The following is a 25,025-nucleotide window of genomic DNA, read 5'->3' as shown; positions in this document are numbered from 1 at the left end:
GTGAAATCAAACTGTCCACTTAGGAAGCAACACTGAGTGACAATCAGTTTCACATGCTGTTGTGCAAATGGGATAGACAACAGGTGGAAATTATAGGCAATTAGCAAGACACCCCCAATAAAGGAGTGGTTTTGCAGGTGGTGACCACAGACCACTTCTCAGTTCCTATGCTTCCTGGCTGATGTTTTGGTCACTTTTGAATGCTGGCGGTGCTTTCACTCTAGTGGTAGCATGAGACGGAGTCTACAACCCACACAAGTGGCTCAGGTAGTGCAGCTTATCCAGGATGGCACATCAATGCGAGCTGTGGCAAGAAGGTTGGCTGTGTCTGTCAGCGTAGTGTCCAGAGCATGGAGGCGCTACCAGGAGACAGGCCAGTACATCAGAAGACGTGGAGGAGGCCGTAGGAGGGCAACAACCCAGCAGCAGGACCGCTACCTCCGCCTTTGTGCAAGGAGGAACAGGAGGAGCACTGCCAGAGCCCTGCAAAATGACCTCCAGCAGGTCACAAATGTGCATGTGTCTGCTCAAACGGTCAGAAACAGACTCCATGAGGGTGATATGAGGGCCCGACGTCCACAGGTGGGGGTTGTGCTTACAGCCCAACACATTGCAGGACGTTTGGCATTTGCCAGAGGACACCACCAAGATTGGCAAATTCGCCACTGGTGCCCTGTGCTCTTCACAGATGAAAGCAGGTTCACACTGAGCACATGTGACGGACGTGACAGAGTCTGGAGACGCCGTGGAAAACGTTCTGCTGCCTGCAACATCCTCCAGCATGACCGGTTTGGCATTGGGTCAGTAATGGTGTGGGGTGGCATTTCTTTGGAGGGCCGCAGAGCCCTCCATGTGCCCCCCCAGAGGTAGCCTAACTGCCATTAGGTACCGAGATGAGATCCTCAGACCCCTTGTGAGACCATATGCTGGTTCGGTTGGCCCTGGGTTCCTCCTAATGCAAGACAATGCTAGACCTCATGTGGCTGGAGTGTGTCAGCAGTTCTTGCAAGACGAAGGCATTGATGCTATGGACTGGCCTGCCCGTTCCCCAGACCTGAATCCAATTGAGCACATCTGGGACATCATGTCTCGCTCTATCCACCAACGTCACGTTGCACCACAGACTGTCCAGGAGTTGGCAGAAGCTTTAGTCCAGGTCTGGGAGGAGATCCCTCAGGAGACTGTCCGCCACCTCATCAGGAGCATGCACAGGCGTTGTAGGGAGGTCATACAGGTGTGTGGAGGCCACACACACTACTGAGCCTCATTTTGACTTGTTTTAAGGACATTACATCAAAGTTGGATCAGCCTGTAGTGTGTTTTTCCACTTTAATTTTGAGTGTGACTCCAAATCCAGACCTCCATGGGTTGAAAAATTTGATTTTCATTTTTAAATTTTTGTGTGATTTTGTTGTCAGCACATTCAACTATATAAAGAACAAAGTATTTCAGAAGAATATTTAATTAACTCAGATCTAGGATGTGTTATTTTTGTGTTCCCTTTATTTTTTGAGCAGTGTATATGTTTTAATATGGGCAGGTTTCTCGGTTGGTCTGTTTTGGATTTCTCAGAGTCTCTTTTCGGACGACGTTGGTAAGCCTTCTAGTTATAAACTTTCACTGATCATGGGTCCTTTTCGGAGCTTCTAGATGTCTGGTTCACGTTATGTTTCAGTCCGGGTGCGTTTTGTTTGGTCACAGAGGTGAGGTGATGGTATCAGTCAAGTCACTGTTCCCAGATACCATTAAACACGTATTTTGTTCTACAGCTATTATGTCTCACGGGTCTGACATTGTGGATGCTTCTGTGGAAGAAAATGGTTCTAGGATGTCGGAATCTGGCAGCATTCCTTCACTACGGAACTGGACTATCCCAAGACTCATAGCAGAATTAACTAGGAGGGGTATTCCTTTCCCAGCTACGGCACGAAAGGCGGAACTTTATCGTCTTTTAGTGACGGCCCCTGCTCAGTTAAATCAGGAGGAGGTGTCTATGGTCACGGTCTAGACTTCGTTATCCCAGCTGCATGCTATGTTAAATAATGTCACAACTTCCTTAACAAATATGCAAGCGAGGTTGGAGTCAGTGGAGTCTAGGGTGACGGCTATGTCCAGCTCATCTCCGGAGGTGTCAAACCACAATTGTACCTGTAGCAAGTACGTTTGGTGGTATTGCTAGTTCACCTAATGTCACTCCGGCACATTTTAGCCCTCCCAATATCAAGAAAGATATCTTGGAGGGTACGGATGTGAATCTGGCGTCTCTGTTAATCGCTACTCGCGATTTGTCTGAGAATAGAGTCATTGTGTGTGGTGATGTGTCTGTTATTCTCAAGAGTCGGGATCATAGATTAAATAGGAAATTGACCATCCCCGAATTTGGATTGGCTTTCAGCCTATTCAGGGATGTTGTGTGCTCTACCCGACCTGAGAGAAGAGAGGAATTGGATCTCTATATGTTTAGAGTTACCGAGTTGGGATACAAATATGCAGGATGTGCGTTTTATGACTACCATTGCTCGTTCTCCGCCAAAGCGGCAGCAGCGCTGAGTCAATTTCAGTTTTCAGTCAATTGGGCAATGTTAGATACCGAATTGTTCTGCAGGCATTTTGCAGGGCTTAAAGCTCCTGCCTGCTCGTCATGCCAATCTACAGTATATTCCATTCATCAGAGTGGTGTCACAATGTAGCTACCCGTGCTGCTCTCAGTACAACTACTCGGTTAGCTGGTCCATCAGACAGCAGTAGAAACGTAATTTCAGTAGATAAGCTCGGTCGTCCAGTCAAGTATCTGGGTAGATCGCAAATTTGCAATAATTACAATTTTGCAAATTGTAATTATGGTCAATGTCGGCTCCTGCATATTTGTCTTAACTGTTTCAGAGCGCATCCCAAAGTGACTTGTACATTTAAGGCAGATAAAAATGACATAAGTGTTATTAATGTGGATTCCTTGCAGTCGCTTTTACTGAAACATCCAGTCCGCGGGTAAAAGTCTGTCTTCAATAGACAGACTTTTACAAATTGAGTTAGACAAAGGCTTCGTTATATAGGCCCCTTTTCAGTTTCTCCGTTTGATCGTCGGAGAGATAGCCCGATAGGGGTGGTAACAGGGAAATTCAGCAAAAAAGAAAGGATGATATATGATTTATCTGCTTCACACGGCTCGCATATCCCTAGCCTCAACTCCCTTATTCCTGCCGAGGAGGTCAGTATAAAGTATGCGTACATCGATCAAGCAATCGCAATCATTTTACAGTTAGGTCCAGCTACAGCGTTGTCTAAAGCTGATATTTCGGACGCTTTTAAATTACTCCCGATCACACCCGAACTTTGGCAATGGCATGGGATTAAATGGAGAGATAGCTATTACTTTGCCACCAAACTCACCTTCGGTTCCCGGAGTAGTCCTTGGTTGTTTGATCAACTGGCAAAAGTGTTGCATTGGATCTTAGAGCATACATGTCTTTGCCAGCATGTCATCCATTATTTGAACGACTTTCTCTTGATCGAAACACCAGGGGGTCACTCAAGTAACTTGCAATAACTGTTTGCTTGCTTTGCTCAGTTGGGTGTTCCAGTAGCCCCAAACAAGATTGAGGGTCCATCCTCGGTCCTTACTTTTTTGGGTATTACGTTAGATACGCAAAGCATGACGGCTAGACTGCCCGAAGAGAAGTTATCTAGGATTAGGGAAGTTATACACAAATTTACCATCAGTAAGGTAACTTGTAAGGTTGAGTTACAATCGTTGTTAGGTATGTTGAATTTTGCCATGCGTGTAATTCCACAAGGTAGATCCTTTATTGCACGGTTGTTAGCCCTCTTAGCGACAGCCCCTTGTCAGGACAGTCCGGTCTATTTGGACAGAGAAGCTGAGGCGGACCTCGTGATATGGCAACATTTTTTGGATCAGTGGAACGGTATCTCCATGTTCATTCCAGTGACTTTAAGGAGTTCATTGGTGGTTTTTGTAGCAGCTACTAGTGATGGTTTTGCAGCTATTTTTGATACGCATTGGTTAGCGGAGACATGGCCAGTTGAAGTAGCAGCACGTACAGGTTTCATTCAGTCCCCGGCCTTTTGTGTCTTGTACCCCATAGTGGCCGCAGCATATGTTTGGGGTAGTTCCTGGTCTAACCGGATGGTAATGTTCTGTTCCGACAGTCCGGCCACTGCAGATATTGTTGTTAGTGGCAAGTCAAAATCGGCATACGCAATGTCATTGATGCGCTGCCTAGTATGGCTTTCTCTACAGTTTAATTTCTATTTCAACTGTTCCTATATATGCGCTACGACTAATACTGCAGCCGACGCCTTGTCCAGCGCTAATTTCTACCTTTTTTCACAGGTCATGACCGAACCAGATGTTGGGCCAACACCGAGCCCTCCGCATTCGGAGTTAACGCTTGTTTGAATAGACACCTGGACACTGCCCGCCAGTTAATAGCTAAATCCCTTTCACCCAATACCATTAGAGCTTATAACACAGGGTGGCAATTGTTTCTTCAGTTTCAGCATATACATCCCCAGGGAAATGTGCCTTTCATTAATCATATTCTCGCATTTATTGGATATTGTCACACGGAGGTACATCTGAGTCATAGTACCGTCAGATCTTACCTAGCGGGTGTTCAGCTTTTTTCTTCTGTTTCGCATCCCGAAAGGGGTTCATTGTTCTCTGTGCATGTGATTAAAGCCGCGTTACGAGGGTTACGAAATAGCCGTGTTAGTGATAACTGTCGTAGGTTACCTATTTCAGGAGAAGTTTTCAGACAGATGTCTGACTTGCTGGACAAGAATCCCTTTGGAGTACTTCATAGTCTGGTTATTAAAGTGTCCATTTACCTAGCGTTTTATGGTTTCCTTAGACCAGGGGAGTTCACATGCACAACACTGTCAAACAGCTAGTTCCTGACTCTGAAGGACACACTCTAGTTTTACCTGTCACCAAAACTTCTCAGGTCGGGCCACCTACGCACGTCAGATATTTCCGTACGACCCACCGCTGGTGTCCAGTTCAGGTGTTACATCGGTTAACCACTTCTCTGCCAGACCGTAGTCCAGATAGTCCATTGTTACCGTTTCCCTCAGTACCGCTATCCACGTCTCAGTTTGTGTCCCATGTGTGTCTATTGGCCACCAGTTTAGGTATTGAACCAGCCTCCATATCCGGGCATTCCTTTAGAATAGGCGCAGCTTTGGCGGCTAGCAAAAACAAAGTACCCGCTCACATAATTCGTAAATTTGGCCGGTGGCGCTCATCTTGTTTTCATAGATATATTCCCAATCCTAAACGAGAGATTTCATGTGCTTTTCAGAATTTGGTTTTGTGATTTGTTAATAAAGTTTTCTGGATATCATGCTGTATATCTTTGCCCTCTTTCAGGTATACTCCCGACGAGGTGGTCATGGCACATTTTTAGACCGTTTGAGTACTCGATAAAGTAACTCGGTGTACCGTGGCCCTGACCACAAGTTTTAAGGCCAATATGTTGGCCTGTATTTGTGGGAGGGGCCTATTGCCCTTATAAACCGGCATCTTACCATGGGGGGGGGCAGCGCTTCGTTCCGAGCTTACCCTCCCTACCCACCCTCTTTTGTCTTCTTTACACAGGCAGGGTATGCCCTCTTTCAGGTATACTCTCGACGAGGCGGTCATGGCACATTTCAGACTGTTTGAGTACTCCATTCGTTCATTTTTAGCTAGTGTTAATTTTTTGTATCTGCAGTAAATTTTTATACTGCAGTGTCTGCACGAACGCACCAAACGTCCGGTTGCGTGCGTTCTGCAGCCCTGTTATATTTTTACATTTAGTCATAAGACTACTAATTGCCTACTCTTGACGTGCGCTTTTTTGGATTAGTGATTTTTTTTATTTTTTAAATTAACTTTTATTAGGTTTGTTTTTAATAAACAGTGATAACTTATACCTAACCTACCTAAATAATTAAAACTCTCATCAGTGGACAGTGACAGTGCTGTACTAAATAGATTTGTCTACTGACAGTCATTGATTGCATAGATGGTTCTGCTTTGTGTGACTGGCTATTTGCTAGTCTGCTAATATGGATACTTTGTATCTGCTGTGTTGTAGCGGTGACTTGCTACTTTGTCAGCTTACTAATTGTATTTAATACCGGTCGGCTCTATATAGTGGCAATTGCTAGTATAGGTTCGCTGCGCCTGCTGTCTATATAAGTACTGGAATTCATTAGCTTGTGTTCAGATTTGCTGCGCTTGCTGCCTACTACCTATCTAGCTAGATGCTTGAATTCATTCTCTGATAATGCTAGCTCGGTCTTTGCTGTGCTGCCTGCTGATGGCGGCGCATTGACTTGCTGGATTGCCGACTTGTAATTAGTAACGTGCACTATCTGTTTCAGTCCACTGTGACCTAAAACCGAACGCTGCCCCCCGACATGTTTCGCCATAGATATGGCGTCCTCAGGGGATCAGACTGCCCGAAATATTTTTAGTGTTAGATAGAACTCAATTTTAGCTAGGTAGTGTTAGTGTACATTGGGCCAGATTTATCATTAGCTCAAGTCAAAATAATGGAGTGAATTGCTAAAACTGCGCAAAAATGCTACTTTTATTGGCTCTGCACTATGCTCGCCAGTTTTCTGAAAGTGGGCGTGTTTTCTTATGTAAATGAATCTCTAGACAGATTTACTATTGCGACAATTTAAAAAGTCGCAAAAAATTATGCAATTTCACTCCAGTGAGGACCATGCTTATCTTATAAAACTTTTTAATAGAACATCCAACTTTTTCGCAAAGACGTGCGACTTTTGTAAAGCCGCTTACTGAAGGATAAACTGCTACCGTCAAACCACATTTATCACAGTATTAAAGGACCATTAATAAATCTCACTTAGCCAAAAGTGACTTTAGACATATGTAAAAGTGGAGTAAGATGTAAGTGTAATAATAAATCTGGCCCATAATATCTGTGTGTGTACGTGCGTCCTGCACCTGCTGAGCGCTAATCGGTCTGCTCAGTTTACTGTGCATATATATATATTTTTTTTCGTGTAGTTAGTTTTATCCATATATATAAATCTCCATATACATATATATAGAAATCAATTTTCGTTAGGTAGTGTTAGTGTAGGTTTGTGCGTGCGTGCATCCAGCAATTAAAAAATTTTTTTTTTTAGAATCATTACAGACGTGATCTGTAATGATTCTAAATAGTGTTGGGTGAGCGGCAATGGTGAGCGGCAATGGTGAGCGGCAATGCCGCTATTATCAGCGTAACCATCCCACTTCTGTGTCTACTCAAACGCTCGCTGCTCACAATGAAGGTGGACGCTTTGCATGTGGAAGAGGTGGAAATGGGGGAAGACATGGTGATAGCCAGACCACCCTCAGTTTGTCTTATTCTCAGCGCGAATTGGATGATGATGAGGAGGAGCAGGAGACGGTTACAGGTTTATTCCATCTGTTCAGCGTGGATGGGCCGACAAGGAGGAAGAGGATTGTTGGGACTCTGGTACACATGGCTGACTTTATGTTATGCTGCCTTTCCCATGACCTTCGCATTGTACGCATTTTAAACAACACGGATTACTGGTTGTTCATCCTTCTCGACCCCTTGCTACAAAGAGAACTTCTCATCTCTCATTTCTCTGGTGGAAAGGACTAGCAAAATGGTGCAATACCAGAAGGTCCTTGTGGAAAAATTGCTCCCAAAAATTCCAGCTGACAACACTAGCGGCAGAGTATGTAGTTCCTTGGCCAACCGAGGAAGGGAGACGAGGGGAACACACAGCAGTTCCAACAGAGGCAGGGCAACACTCTCCAAAGCCTGGGACAGAGTCATGACACCCCACCAGCAACCTCACCGTGATGCGTGGCCTAGTGTCACAAGGAGGGAAAAGTTTTGGAAGATGGTGAAGGAGTACATAGCAGACCGTGTCAGCGTCCTAAGTGATCCCTCAGTGCCTTACAACTATTGGGTGTCCAAGCTGGACACGTGGCACGAACTGACGCTCTACACCTTGGAGGTGCTGGCCTGCCCTACCGCCAGCGTTTTGTCTGAGCGGGTATTTAGTGCTGCTGGTGGCATAATAACTGATAAGCGCATCCGACTGTCAGCTGAAAATGCTGACAGGTTGAATCTTATCAAAATGAACAAGGCCTGGATTGCCCCTGACCGCAATTCCCCTTTAAGCGGAAATATAATAAAACGAATGAAAGGTATTTGGGAATATGTTTTTATAATAAAGTCATATTTAAGTATTTTCATGGAGAATCACTTTAACCCCTTAAGGACTCAGGGCGTACCGGTACGTCCTAACTTGAAATCGGTATTCCGGCGCCCCAGGGGTTAGTCTTAACGGGATTTCGGCTGAAATCATTCAGCCGGCATCCCGTAACAATGCAGGGGGGGGTCATTTGACCCCCCCGTATCGGCGATCGCAGAAAACCGCAGGTCAATTCAGACCTGCGGTTTGCTGCGCTTTCTGCAGTTTCTGATCCCCGCGGGATCAGAAACTTTAGTGTCCCTAAAATATGGATTTTACACCCCCCTGCACCCCTGCATGATTTTTTGCCGGCGGGTGGTGCAGGAGGGGGGGAGTTGTGGGCGGTGGGGGCGGTGCGGGAGGCGGGCGGTGCGGCAGGCGGGATCGCGCTCCCCCGCCCACCTCCCCTTGAATAATCGTTGGCTTCTAGTGGGTATGCCAGGGTGTCAGCATATTGCTGGCACCCTGGTATAAACGGCTGACATCGATGATGCGATGTCAGCCGTTTAACCCTTTCCATACCGCGGTCCGTACGGACCGCTGTATGGAAAAAGTTAACAGTAAGAGGGAGCTCCCTCCCTCTCCCATCGGGGGGCTGCTGTGCCTTTGCAGCCCCCCGATGGAGAGGGAGAGAGCTCCCAGACAGCCCCCCGACAGCCCCGTCCTTATTCTTCCCCGTCTGCGCAGTTCTGACCAGTACTGAGCAGACGGGGAAGGTTCCCATGGCAACAGGACGCCGTCTCAGGCATCCTGCTGTCCATGGTGCTGAACAGATCTGTGCTAAAAGGCATAGATCTGTTCAGACAAAGTGTAAAATACAGTACAGTACAATATATATTGTACTGTACTGTACTATACAGACATCAGACCCACTGGATCTTCAAGAACCAAGTGGGTCTGGGTCAAAAAAAAAGTAAAATAAAGTAAAATAAAGTAAAAATCAAAAAACACATTTATCACTAATTAAAAATGAAAAAAATAAAATTCCCTACACATGTTTGGTATGGCCGCGTCCGTAACGACCTGATCTATAAAACGGTCATGTTAATTTACCCGAACGGTGAACGCCATAAAAATAAAAAATAAAAAACTATGATGAAATTGAAATTTTGCCCACCTTACTTCCCAAAAAAGGTAATAAAAGTGATCAAAAAAGCCGTATGTACGCCAAAATTGTAACAATCAAACCGTCATCTCATCCCGCAAAAATCATACCCTACCCAAGATAATCGCCCAAAAACTGAAAAAACTATGGCTCTTAGACTATGGAGACACTAAAACATTTTTTTTGTATTAAAAATGAAATCATTGTGTAAAACTTACATAAATAAAAAAAATTGTATACATATTAGGTATCGCCGCGTCCGTGACAACCTGCTCTATAAAATTACCACATGATCTAACCTGTCAGATGAATGTTGTAAATAACAAAAAAAAAACGTGCCAAAAAATCTATTTCTTGTTACCTTGCCGCACAAAAAAGTGTAATATAGAGCAACCAAAAATCATATGTACCCTAAACTAGTACCAAAAAAACTGCCACCCTATCCTGTAGTTTCTAAAATGGGGTCACTTTTTTGGAGTTTCTATTCTAGGGGTGCATCAGGGGGGCTTCAAATGGGACATGGTGTCAAAAAAACCAGTCCAGCAAAATCTGCCTTCCAAAAACCGTATGGCATTCCTTTCCTTCTGCGCCCTGCCTTGTGCCCGTACAGCGGTTTACGACCACATATGGGGTGTTTCTGTAAACTACAGAATCAGCGCCATAAATAATGAGTTTTGTTTGGCTGTTAACCCTTGCTTTGTAACTGGAAAAAAAATATTAAAATGGAAAATCGGCCAAAAAAGTGAAATTTTGAAATTGTATCTCTATTTTCCATTAAATCTTGTGCAACACCTAAAGGGTTAACAAAGTTAGTAAAATCAGTTTTGAATACCTTGAGGGGTGTAGTTTCTTAGATGGGGTCACTTGTATGGAGTTTCTACTCTAGGGGTGCATCAGGGGGGCTTCAAATGGGACATGGTGTCAAATAACCAGTCCAGCAAAATCTGGCTTCCAAAAACCATACGGCGCACCTTTCCCTCTACGCCCTACTGTGTGCCCGTACAGTAGTTTACGGCCACATATGGGGTGTTTCTGTAAACGGCAGAGTCAGGGCAATAAAGATACTGTCTTGTTTGGCTGTTAACCCTTGCTTTGTTAGTGGAAAAAACAGGTTCAAAATGGAAAATTAGGAAAAAAATGAAATTCTCAAATTTCATCCCCATTTGCCAATAACTCTTGTGCAACACCTAAAGGGTTAACGAAGTTTGTAAAATCAGTTTTGAATACCTTGATGGGTGTAGTTTATAGAATGGGGTCATTTTTGGGCGGTTTCTATTATGTAAGCCTCGCAAAGTGACTTCTGACCTGTAGTGGTCCCTAAAAATTGGGTTTTTGTAAATTTATGAAAAATTTCAAGATTTGCTTCTAAACTTCTAAGCCTTGTAACATCCCCAAAAAATAAAATATCATTCCCAAAATGCTACAAACATGAAGTAGACATATGGGGAATGTAAAGTCATCACAATTTTTCGGGGTATTACTATGTATTACAGAAGTAGAGAAACTCAAACTTTGAAATTTGCTAATTTTTCAAAATATTTGGTAAATATGGTATTTTTTTATGCAAAAAAATTAACTTTTTTGACCCAATTTTAGCAGTGTCATGAAGTACAATATGTGACGAAAAAACAGTCTCAGAACGGCCTGGATAAGTCAATGCGTTTTAAAGTTATCAGCACTTAAATTGACACTGGTCAGATTTGCAAAAAATGGCCAAGTCCTTAAGGTGAAATAGGGCTGAGTCCTTAAGGGGTTAAAACTGATAATAGTAATGTATTCAATTTATAAGATGGCTATATACATTGCAAATACTTTGCTTAAGCCCATTATGTTGGAACTGCAGTCCGATCTGCAGGTAGCATCTTATAGAGCAGGAGGAGCTGAGCAGATCAATATATAGTTTTATGGGAAAAGATTCAGTAGAATTTGCAGTATATTCGCTTAAATTCTTGCTAATTCTAAACGTAGGAGTCCAGTGGGCGGTCCTACTCTAACAGGAAGCCTGTCAATCACCAGTAGCTCCGCCCGCTAGATGCCTAAGCAAAAAAAGAGCAGGAATTTAAAATGCACACAGTCGCTAATCTCTACAGTAGAAGACAACAGAGAACTTTCTCTACAGACTCCGAACCAGCAGAAGGGTAAGATGTGAACTTGTGCGGCTTAAAGGCGACCTGTCACCTCTCCTGACATGTCTGTTGGAGCAAATACTCACATTCTGGAACATTGTGCAAATACATTGACATCATTATCTTTGACAAAGTGTCATGGTCTTACCTTCTTGCTGTTCTCCTTCGTTTGACATGTGCTGGCGGCCATCTTGGTTTCTGAGTTTCTTGTAGCCTTCCACATTGCGGCTCCTCCTTCCCACTGGGAGGAGCTGGATGCCTAGCTCATATATATAGGAGGTCTGTGGCTTCAGTTCCTTGCTTGGTCCTCTTGTGTTCACATGCTTCTAAGACTGCTGCTGCTTCTGGTTCCTGATCCTGGCTTCGTCTGACTACCCTGCTGGTTCCTGACCCTGGCTTCGTCTGACTACCCTGCTGGTTCCTGATCCTGGCTTCGTCTGACTACCCTGCTGGTTCCTGACCTCTGGCTTCGCTAAGACTCTGCTCGGTTTCACCATCCGTTTGGACTTTTGCTTTACAGCTTTATTTTCAATAAAGCCTTCTTATTTTCTCTTATCTCTTGTTGTACGTCTGGTTCATGGTTCCGTGACATTAGGACCAAGCCATGAATTCTGACGGTACAGGGCCATCCTCGCTACCCACGCTGGTTGCCAGACTTGATCAGCAGGATCACCTGTTGGGTCGGTTCGCTGTGGCGTTGCAAACCCTGCTTGAACGCACGGCTCATTTCGCTCCCGTTGCCGATGGGTCGGTTGTCGCTCCTGGGCTCGCTCCTACTGCCGCTCCGGTTGTTGCGCCAGAGTCTACCCCGACACCTGTTGTTGCGCCTGCGGTGTTTCGGGGTACGACCGGTTCTGCCCCTCTTCCACAGCGCTTTAGGGGAGAGCCAACTCAGTGCCGAGGTTTCCTTAACCAGGTGGGCATTTATTTCGAGTTGCTGCCACATGCCTTTCCCACTGAGAGATCAAAGGTGGGCTTCTTGATCTCGCTGCTCTCGGACAAGGCCTTGGCCTGGGCCAGCCCTTTATGGGAGAACAACAATCCGGTGGTTGCCGAGTTTTCCGGTTTTGTTGCTTCTCTTCGGAAGGTATTCGATGTGCCGGCTCGTGCTGCCTCTGCTGCGAAGCTCCTTATGTCCATCAGACAGGGTTCACGATCCGTAGCTGAATACGCCATTGAGTTTCGTACCCTGGCAGCAGAGGTGGGCTGGAATAATGAGGCTCTGGTCGCTGCTTTCTCTCATGGTCTCTCGGATGCCTTGAAGGATGAGGTTGCAGCTAAGGACCTACCAGTTGAGCTCGAGTCTCTTATTTCTTTCCTGATTTTGATTGACACCAGACTCAGGCAGAGACCTTCCTTTAAGGAGAACCTGCGGAGGTCTTCTAACAGATTGGTGCCTACGTTTGCTGTCCCACCCGTGCCTCCCTCTCCTCCCACGCCTCCTGGGGATGACTTGTCTGGGGGTGAACCCATGCAGCTGGGGTTTGCTCGCCTGTCCGAGGGGGAGAGGGCACTCCGGAGACGCGAGGGCCGATGCATGTACTGTGGTCTCGGTGGGCATTTTCGGTTGGCATGTCCGAACCGTCCGGGAAAACGCTCGTACCTGAGATCCTGTCGGGGGCAGATCTTGGGTGGAGTCTCCTCGTCCCCGGTTTCCCGTGTTGACAAACCACTGATCACTGTTGTCCTCTCCTGGGTCGGGGGCTCGGTGACGACCCAGGCGTTGGTGGACTCTGGTGCTGGTGGTTTGTTCATTGATAGTGTGTTCGCTGCCGCCAATTCCATTCCTCTGCAGGCTCGAGGTTCCCCACTGGCTCTTGAGGCGATAGACGGCAGACCCCTTCTGCCGCCACACGTGACTCATGAGACCCTTCCAGTGGGGATAGCCATTGGGGCCGTTCACAGAGAGTCGGTCTGCCTCCAGGTTATTTTGTCTCCACACTACTCGGTGGTCTTGGGGTACCCCTGGCTCCAGAAGCATAATCCGACTTTCGATTGGAGATCGGTCGAGATCCTCTCGTGGTCACCGCAGTGTGGGGCTAGTTGCATCCATGGGTCTGTCAAGTTGCTGTGTACTTCCTCGGACTCTCTGTTGCCTCCTGAATACGAGGAGTACCGGGATGTATTCGATAAGGTGCGCGCGGTTGCCCTACCTCCGCACCGCCCATACGATTGTGCCATAGAGTTACAATCTGGTGCCGTTCCTCCTCGTGGCAAAGTCTATCCACTGTCGGTAGCGGAGAATGAGGCCATGGAGGAGTACGTGAGGGAGGCGCTTTCACACGGACACATTCGCAAATCTTCGTCCCCGGCAGGGGCTGGATTTTTCTTTGTGAAAAAGAAGGGCGGTGAGTTGAGGCCTTGCATCGATTACAGGGGTCTCAATCGCATCACGATCAAGAACGCTTACCCGATACCCTTGATTTCCGAGCTGTTCGATCGCCTTAAAGGGGCCACGGTCTTTACCAAACTCGACCTGAGGGCGGCATATAACCTGGTAAGGATCAAGGCGGGCGATGAGTGGAAGACCGCGTTTAACACCAGGACCGGTCATTATGAATCCTTGGTTATGCCCTTTGGGTTGTGCAATGCGCCCGCAGTCTTTCAGGAATTCATCAACGATGTTTTCCGTGACCTGTTGCAGCAGTGTGTGGTGGTCTATTTGGATGACATCTTGGTATATTCTGAATCCATGGAGGCCCACATTCTGGATGTCAGACGAGTGTTGCAACGGTTACGAGAGAACAAGCTGTTCGGTAAGCTTGAGAAATGCGAATTTCACCGATCCCAGGTAACCTTCTTAGGTTACATCATTTCCGCTGAGGGGTTCTCCATGGATCCTGAGAAGGTTTCGGCTGTCTTACAGTGGCCCCAGCCCAGTGGTCTTCGTTCCCTGCAGCGCTTTTTGGGCTTCGCCAATTATTATCGGAAGTTCATCAGGGACTTTTCCATGCTGGCCAAGCCTCTCACGGATCTGACCAGGAAGGGCAGTAATTCCCAGGTCTGGCCGCTCGAGGCCATCCGAGCTTTTGAGGCCCTAAAGTCCGCCTTTGTGTCGGCTCCGATTCTGTCGCATCCCAACCCTGGGTTGCCCTTTGTCCTCGAGGTGGACGCGTCTGAGACGGGAGTAGGCGCCCTTCTGTCTCAGCGTAGAACACCAGAGGGTCCGCTGCTTCCTTGTGGGTTTTACTCCCGGAAACTGTCTTCCGCGGAGTGCAACTATCAGATTGGTGACAGGGAGTTATTGGCCATCGTGCAGGCCCTTAAAGAATGGAGGCACTTGCTCGAGGGTTCGGTGGTTCCGGTTCTCATCCTGACGGACCACAAGAATCTGACACCACGTCAGGCCAGATGGGCTCTGTTCTTGTCACGTTTTAATTACGTGGTCTCCTACCTACCCGGTTCCAAGAACATCAGGGCGGATGCCTTATCACGGCAGTACTCCGAGCTGTCCAGGGAGGAGTCGATTCCGACTTCGGTCATACCTCCGAATCAGATCCTGGCCGCCATTCGCACCAGCCTGACCTCTCCCCTGGGTGAGCAGATTTTGGCGGCTCAATCTGGTGCTCCCTCTGGGAGACCCAACGGCAGATGTTTTGTGCCTGAGGAGTTGCGCACTCGGTTGTTGCGAACCTACCATAACTCCAAGACCGCGGGGCATCCTGGAAAGAATCAGCTGTCCTGGGCTGTTTCACGTCTGTTCTGGTGGCCTTCCCTACGTTCCGACATCGCCGCATATGTAGCGGCATGCTCCGTTTGTGCCCAGAGTAAGTCCCCTCGGCACCTTCCGTTGGGCCTTCTGCAACCCATAGCCACCGGGGAGCGCCCATGGTCACACCTGGGGATGGATTTCATTGTGGACCTCCCTGCATCCCGAGGCCATACGGTCATTCTCATGATTGTGGATCGGTTTTCCAAAATGTGCCACTGTGTTCCTCTCAAGAAGTTACCCTCTGCACAAGAGTTGGCCACGATTTTTGCCAGGGAGGTCTTCCGGTTGCACGGTTTGCCCAAGGAGATTGTGTCGGATCGGGGGAGTCAGTTTGTGTCCAGGTTCTGGCGCGCCTTTTGCTCCCAGTTGGGGATTCATCTCTCCTTCTCCTCGGCCTACCACCCTCAGTCCAATGGGGCCGCAGAACGATCCAATCAGGCCTTGGAGCAATTCCTTCGTTGCTATGTCTCCGATCACCAAGACAATTGGGTTGACCTCCTGCCTTGGGCTGAGTTTGCGAGGAACACGGCGGTGAACTCTTCCTCTGGGACGTCTCCCTTCATGGCCAATTATGGGTTCCAACCTGCCGTGTTACCGGAGGTATTCTCTCCCCAGGATATTCCGGCTGTGGAGGATCACCTTTCCGTCCTACGTGCTTCTTGGGTACAGATCCAGAAGTCCCTTGAGGTCTCTGCGCAGCGCCAGAGACTCCAGGCTGATCGCAGACGAGCGCCTGCTCCTTCCTACCAGGTCGGAGACCGTGTATGGTTGTCCACCCGCAACCTCAACCTTCGAGTGCCCACTCCCAAGCTGGCGCCTCGCTTTGTTGGTCCCTTCCGAGTGCTTCGCAGGGTAAACCCGGTAGCCTATGCCCTTGCGCTTCCTCCTGGCATGCGGATCTCCAACGTGTTTCATGTCTCCCTGTTGAAGCCACTGGTGTGTAATCGTTTCACTTCCTCGGTTCCTCGGCCTCGTCCGGTCCAAGTGGGCAATCGTGAGGAATATGAGGTGAGCAATATCCTGGACTCACGCCTGGTCCGCGGTCGGTTGCAGTTTTTGGTCCATTGGCGTGGTTATGGTCCTGAGGAGCGTTCCTGGGTTCCCTCCGCAGATGTCCATGCTCCTGCCTTGCTCCGAGCCTTCCACGCACGCTTCCCTCAGAAACCGTTTTGTGCTCCGCGGAGGAGGGGCCCTTGAGGGGGGGGGTACTGTCATGGTCTTACCTTCTTGCTGTTCTCCTTCGTTTGACATGTGCTGGCGGCCATCTTGGTTTCTGAGTTTCTTGTAGCCTTCCACATTGCGGCTCCTCCTTCCCACTGGGAGGAGCTGGATGCCTAGCTCATATATATAGGAGGTCTGTGGCTTCAGTTCCTTGCTTGGTCCTCTTGTGTTCACATGCTTCTAAGACTGCTGCTGCTTCTGGTTCCTGATCCTGGCTTCGTCTGACTACCCTGCTGGTTCCTGATCCTGGCTTCGTCTGACTACCCTGCTGGTTCCTGATCCTGGCTTCGTCTGACTACCCTTCTGGTTCCTGACCTCTGGCTTCGCTAAGACTCTGCTCGGTTTCACCATCCGTTTGGACTTTTGCTTTACAGCTTTATTTTCAATAAAGCCTTCTTATTTTCTCTTATCTCTTGTTGTACGTCTGGTTCATGGTTCCGTGACACAAAGGGCATGTGTACCCACAGAGTCCGATTGGACAGTGTCCATTTGTAGGGCACCACCCCAAACTGGTAACACCGAGTGGTCAATTTGTTTATGGATTTCTAGGAGGAATAACAGAGGGACATCACAGTAAATCCGTGAAGTAAACATGCTCCGGAATAGTTATTGTCGGTACCAGAAGGGACAGGTCTTCGTTAACAGGATGATCTAAGACCTCTGAAGGCAGCTTTGTAGGCAACTGTAATACGATGCAGTGTAAAGTTTGGATACTGGAGCTGAGAACTATGTGAATGTTCACCATGTCTGAACTTTTTGTCTCAGGTGATATTCTGGGCACAACCCTGCAAAACCTCGATCATCTTATCCAGATGCCGTATGGCTGCGGAGAGCAGAACATGCTGACTATGGCGCCCATTGTATACGTGCTGGCCTATCTGAAAGTCACAGAACAGCTGAGCGCTGCGCAAAAGGAGAAAGCCATAGGTTACCTGCAAAGCGGTGAGTGGCTTGTATAGGAACGCATGGTGTGGTGATGGGGGCGTGATTTGTGCACGCCCATTCCAGTGCTTTGGTGAAAGAATAACCGTCTCTTCTATTATACCGCTCCATGTCTCCAGGATATCAACGACAGCTCTCCTACAAACGCTTCGATGGGTCGTACAGCGCATTTGGAATGAACGATGCTGAAGGAAGCACTTGGTGAGTATTTTTGACCCCCAATTCTCACTTCATTCTGTCTGTTGCCTTCTTTTCTCCAAATGTTCTTGTTCAGTTACTTAAAGGGAACCTGTTCCATCAGGTGCAATACCTAGTAGGTTCTAGTTCAGAAGATTGTAGTGATACCTTTCTGTTGCTTCATTCTGGAGAAATATGCATGGAAATGAGCAGTTAAGTGCTCCGAGGGTGGGCTCAGTGCACCCGTGCCCCTCCTGCTTTCTCTGCGTTAAGATTTTCTTGGCACTCATTTTGTCATTAATGAGTCTTCCCCTGTCCCCAGGCTCACCGCATTCGTGATTAAGTGTTTCTACCAGGCAAAGAGCTACATATTTATTGATGACGAAGTCCTGGCACAAGCCGTGACCTGGCTCGGTCTACAGCAGCAAGAGGATGGTTGCTTCATCAGTCGAGGGATGCTGTTTCACACACTCATGAAGGTGACTCAAAAAAGAACATACCAGCATCTTATTAACAAGAAAATAATAGTTTGGGTCCATTTTTCGACAATATTTCAAATGCACACAGATTTTATGATTTCCACATGTCTCTGTGATGAACAGAAACAGAACTATAGTATAATAATAATAATAATAATAATAATAATAATAATAATAACAATAACAATAATAATAATAATTAGGGTTGAGCGAATCGAAGCATCCGAATTGTTGTCAGGATTGTGATCTAGATGAGTTAATTCACGTTGAAGATCAGTTCACTTTGAACAGATTTTTCATGAACTACTAATTACTACTGTGAGCTGAGCATAGGGACAGACATGACAAGTGCCTATGCGCTAGGGGCGGTGTTGCTGCGAACTGTTAATAAGACATTATTAAAGAGGGAGAGTGCAGCGAGAGTGTACTGCAGCAGCCGGCTCCATATATTCCCTCAGCCACCGTGAAATATAGGTATACCTGATTTATAGTGATTTGTGACAAATTAATTCATAACAAATCAAATTTCTTGGCAAACGTCAGCACATGAGCCGAATCTAATTTTTTAAAACTTCGCTCATCTCTAATAATAATAATACTGACCTCTGCTTACATTGATAAAACTACTATAATACTGCATCATATGTACAAGAATATAACTACTATAATACTGCCCCTATGTACAAGAATATAACTACTATAATACTGCTCCTATGTGCAAGAGTATAACTACTATAATACTGCTCCTATGTACAAGAGTATAACTACTATAATACTGCTCCTATATACAAGAATATAACTACTATAATACTGCTCCTATGTACAAGAATATAACTACTATAATACTTCCTCCTATGTACAAGAATATAACTACTATAATACTGCCTCCTATGTACAAGAATATAACTACTATAATAGTGCCCCCTGTACAAGAATATAACTACTATAATACTGCTCCTATGTATAAGAATATAACTACCATAATACTGCTCATATGTACAAGAATATAACTACTATAATACTGCTCCTATGTACAAGAATATAACTACTATAATACTGTCTCCTATGTACAAGAATATAACTACTATAATACTGCTCCTATGTACAAGAATATAACTACTATAATACCGCTCCTATGTACAAGAATATTCACCAAAAAAATGAATGAAAATAACTTACATATGTATGAAGATCCAAACAACTTTATTGTAAGTATATATAAACATATAAACAATACATACATATATAATAAAACAGGCAGCACAAGGCGGGACACACAGATGAGTAGCAGGACCCAAGGAGAGGCCGGGAGATCGATGCATGGAAAAACAGGGAAAAAGAATGCTAGCTGAAAGAGCATACCTCAAAACCTCATAGCTGCAACGCCCCAAACAAAGTGCAAAGGAGGCGATTGTAGAGATTGAGGTTGAAATAAAAAGGACAAATTATAAACATACCCTGGATGGTGCAGAGATCTCTCGGCCGACTCCTGACCCAACGCCGTTTCGCCAGCAGATCTGGCTTCTTCCGGGGATATAACTACTATAATACTGCTCCTATGTACAAGAATATAACTACTATAATACTGCTCCTATGTACAAGAATATAACTACTAAAATACTGTCTCCTATGTACAAGAATATAACTACTATAATACTGCTCCTATGTACAAGAATATAACTACTATAATACTGCTCCTATGTACAAGAATATAACTACTATAATACCGCTCCTATGTACAAGAATATAACTACTATAATACTGCTCCTATGTACAAGAATATAACTACTATAATACTGTCTCCTATGAACAAGAATATAACTACTATAATACTGCTCCTATGTACAAGAATATAACTACTATAATACTGCTCCTATGTACAAGAATATAACTACTATAATACTGTCTCCTATGTACAAGAATATAACTACTATAATACTGCTCCTATGTACAAGAATATAACTACTATAATACTGCTCCTATGTACAAGAATATAACTACTATAATACCGCTCCTATGTACAAGAATATAACTACTATAATACTGCTCCTATGTACAAGAATATAACTACTATAATACTGTCTCCTATGTAAAAGAAAATAACTACTATAATACTGCTCCTATGTACAAGAATATAACTACTATAATACTGCCTCCTATGTACAAGAATATAACTACTATAATACTGCTCCTATGTACAAGAGTATAACTACTATAATACTGCTCCTATATACAAGAATATAACTACTATAATACTGATCCTATGTACAAGACTATAACTACTATAATACTGCTCCTATGTACAAGAATATAACTACTATAATACTGCCTCCTATGTACAAGAATATAACTACTATAATACTGCTCCTATGTACAAGAATATAACTACTATAATACTTCCTCCTATGTACAAGAATATAACTACTATAATACTGCTCCTATATACAAGAATATAACTAATATAATACTGCTCCTATGTACAAGAATATAACTACTATAATACTGACACCTATGTTCAAAAATATAACTACTATAATACTGCTCCTATGTACAAGAATATAACTATTATAATACTTCCTCCTATGTACAAGAATATAACTACTATAATACTGCTCCTATGTACAAGAATATAACTACTATAATAATGTCTCCTATGTACAAGAATATAACTACTATAATACTGCCCCTATGTACAAGAATATAACTACTATAATACTGCCTCCTATGTACAAGAGTATAACTACTATAATAATGTCTCCTATGTACAAGAATATAACTACTATAATACTGCTCCTATGTACAAGAATATAACTACTATAATCCTGCTCCTATGTACAAGAATATAACTACTATAATACTGCTCCTATGTACAAGAATATAACTACTATAATACTGCTCCTATGTACAAGAATATAACTACTATAATACTGTCTCCTATGTACAAGAATATAACTACTATAATACTGCTCCTATGTACAAGAATATAACTACTATAATACCGCTCCTATGTACAAGAATATTCACCAAAAAAATGAATGAAAATAACTTACATATGTATGAAGATCCAAACAACTTTATTGTAAGTATATATAAACATATAAACAATACATACATATATAATAAAACAGGCAGCACAAGGCGGGACACACAGATGAGTAGCAGGACCCAAGGAGAGGCCGGGAGATCGATGCATGGAAAAACAGGGAAAAAGAATGCTAGCTGAAAGAGCATACCTCAAAACCTCATAGCAGCAACGCCCCAAACAAAGTGCAAAGGAGACGATTGTAGAGATTGAGGTTGAAATAAAAAGGACAAATTATAAACATACCCTGGATGGTGCAGAGATCTCTCGGCCGACTCCTGACCCAACGCCGTTTCGCCAGCAGATCTGGCTTCTTCCGGGGATATAACTACTATAATACTGCTCCTATGTACAAGAATATAACTACTATAATACTGCTCCTATGTACAAGAATATAACTACTAAAATACTGTCTCCTATGTACAAGAATATAACTACTATAATACTGCTCCTATGTACAAGAATATAACTACTATAATACTGCTCCTATGTACAAGAATATAACTACTATAATACCGCTCCTATGTACAAGAATATAACTACTATAATACTGCTCCTATGTACAAGAATATAACTACTATAATACTGTCTCCTATGAACAAGAATATAACTACTATAATACTGCTCCTATGTACAAGAATATAACTACTATAATACTGCTCCTATGTACAAGAATATAACTACTATAATACTGTCTCCTATGTACAAGAATATAACTACTATAATACTGCTCCTATGTACAAGAATATAACTACTATAATACTGCTCCTATGTACAAGAATATAACTACTATAATACCGCTCCTATGTACAAGAATATAACTACTATAATACTGCTCCTATGTACAAGAATATAACTACTATAATACTGTCTCCTATGTAAAAGAAAATAACTACTATAATACTGCTCCTATGTACAAGAATATAACTACTATAATACTGCCTCCTATGTACAAGAATATAACTACTATAATACTGCTCCTATGTACAAGAGTATAACTACTATAATACTGCTCCTATATACAAGAATATAACTACTATAATACTGATCCTATGTACAAGACTATAACTACTATAATACTGCTCCTATGTACAAGAATATAACTACTATAATACTGCCTCCTATGTACAAGAATATAACTACTATAATACTGCTCCTATGTACAAGAATATAACTACTATAATACTTCCTCCTATGTACAAGAATATAACTACTATAATACTGCTCCTATATACAAGAATATAACTAATATAATACTGCTCCTATGTACAAGAATATAACTACTATAATACTGACACCTATGTTCAAAAATATAACTACTATAATACTGCTCCTATGTACAAGAATATAACTATTATAATACTTCCTCCTATGTACAAGAATATAACTACTATAATACTGCTCCTATGTACAAGAATATAACTACTATAATAATGTCTCCTATGTACAAGAATATAACTACTATAATACTGCCCCTATGTACAAGAATATAACTACTATAATACTGCCTCCTATGTACAAGAGTATAACTACTATAATAATGTCTCCTATGTACAAGAATATAACTACTATAATACTGCTCCTATGTACAAGAATATAACTACTATAATCCTGCTCCTATGTACAAGAATATAACTACTATAATACTGCTCCTATGTACAAGAATATAACTACTATAATACTGCCTCCTATGTACAAGAATATAACTACTATAATACTGCTCCTATGTACAAGAATATAACTACTATAATACTGCTCCTATGTACAAGAATATAACTACTATAATACTGCTCCTATGTACAAGAATATAACTACTATAATACTGCTCCTATGTACAAGAATATAACTACTATAATACTGTCTCCTATGTACAAGAATATAACTACTATAATACTGCTCCTATGTACAAGAATATAACTACTATAATACTGCTCCTATGTACAAGAATATAACTACTATAATACCGCTCCTATGTACAAGAATATTCACCAAAAAAATGAATGAAAATAACTTACATATGTATGAAGATCCAAACAACTTTATTGAAAGTATATATAAACATATAAACAATACATACAAATATAATAAAACAGGCAGCACAAGGCGGGACACACAGATGAGTAGCAGGACCCAAGGAGAGGCCGGGAGATTGATGCATGGAAAAACAGGGAAAAAGAATGCTAGCTGAAAGAGCATACCTCAAAACCTCATAGCAGCAACGCCCCAAAAAAAGTGCAAAGGAGGCGATTGTAGAGATTGAGGTTGAAATAAAAAGGACAAAGTATAAACATACCCTGGATGGTGCAGAGATCTCTCAGCCGACTCCTGACCCAACGCCGTTTCGCCAGCAGATCTGGCTTCTTCCGGGGATATAACTACTATAATACTGCTCCTATGTACAAGAATATAACTACTATAATACTGCTCCTATGTACAAGAATATAACTACTAAAATACTGTCTCCTATGTACAAGAATATAACTACTATAATACTGCTCCTATGTACAAGAATATAACTACTATAATACCGCTCCTATGTACAAGAATATAACTACTATAATACTGCTCCTATGTACAAGAATATAACTACTATAATACTGTCTCCTATGAACAAGAATATAACTACTATAATACTGCTCCTATGTACAAGAATATAACTACTATAATACTGCCTCCTATGTACAAGAATATAACTACTATAATACTGCTCCTATGTACAAGAATATAACTACTATAATACTGTCTCCTATGTACAAGAATATAACTACTATAATACTGCTCCTATGTACAAGAATATAACTACTATAATACTGCTCCTATGTACAAGAATATAACTACTATAATACCGCTCATATGTACAAGAATATAAATACTATAATACTGCTCCTATGTACAAGAATATAACTACTATAATACTGTCTCCTATGTACAAGAATATAACTACTATAATACTGTTCCTATGTACAAGAATATAACTACTATAATACTGCTCCTATGTACAAGAATATAACTACTATAATACTGCTCCTATGTACAAGAATATAACTACTATAATACTGCTCTTATATACAAGAATATAACTACTATAATACTGCTCCTATGTTCAAGAATATAACTACTATAATACTGCTCCTATGTACAAGAATATAACTACTATAATACTGCTCCTATGTACAAGAATATAACTACTATAATACTGCTCCTATGTACAAGAGTATAACTACTATAATACTGCTCCTATGTACAAGAATATAACTACTATAATACTGCTCCTATGTACACGAATATAACTACTATAATAATGCCTCCTATGTACAAGAATATAACTACTATAATACTACTCCTATCTACAAGAGTATAACTACTATAATACTGCTCCAATGTACAAGAATATAACTACTATAATACTGCCTCGTTCCTATTAAGTTTAGAGACAGCACACCAGAGAGATGATGTTCAAAAGTTCAGTTTTTATTTATTCAGATTTCAACACCAGTGGTACATTCCCAAAATGTATTGCTACTTTGCCACTAGTGGATAAGTGCTGTGGTCTTACTTTGATTTACAATACTATAATACTGCCCTGCCATGTACAAATTATATAACTATTATAATCCTGCCCCTATGTACAAGAATATAACTACTATAATACTGCTCATATGTAGTAGAATATTACTACTATAATACTGCTCGTAAATGCATGGTAAAACTGGGGAACAGAAAAAACAATGCACTTACTAATGGGGTCTGACATATAGTAATGCATGTAGAAACACAGATGCATATCTAAACCAGAGCATGTTACCTATCTGCATAACAAGCATGGTCCCTAGCTGCTAACTATAAGCTGCTATTAAGGAAGGGAAAAGGATATGCAAAATACATAAGAAAACAGATGCAAACAGGCTGTAATGTGGCTATGTGACAT

The 25,025-nt window shown here is 43.0% G+C and overlaps 1 protein-coding gene across 1 annotated transcript in view; it reads left to right on the top strand.

The window, feature by feature from the left end:
* LOC121005467 (alpha-2-macroglobulin-like protein 1) overlaps window positions 1-25,025 on the top strand; it is a 288,965-nt gene that overhangs the window by 181,857 nt on the left and 82,083 nt on the right. Inside the window, exons 24-26 of the mRNA XM_040438235.1 lie at window positions 17,183-17,359; window positions 17,479-17,560; window positions 17,859-18,015. Coding sequence (XP_040294169.1) covers window positions 17,183-17,359; window positions 17,479-17,560; window positions 17,859-18,015 — 416 coding nt within the window. The remainder of the gene's footprint in view (window positions 1-17,182; window positions 17,360-17,478; window positions 17,561-17,858; window positions 18,016-25,025) is intronic.

Source organism: Bufo bufo, chromosome 6 (assembly GCF_905171765.1).
Source record: "Bufo bufo chromosome 6, aBufBuf1.1, whole genome shotgun sequence".
Taxonomy (NCBI): domain Eukaryota; kingdom Metazoa; phylum Chordata; class Amphibia; order Anura; family Bufonidae; genus Bufo; species Bufo bufo.
The sequence above is the reverse complement of the archived record's forward strand: the minus strand, read 5'-3'. Positions and strand labels throughout refer to the sequence as shown.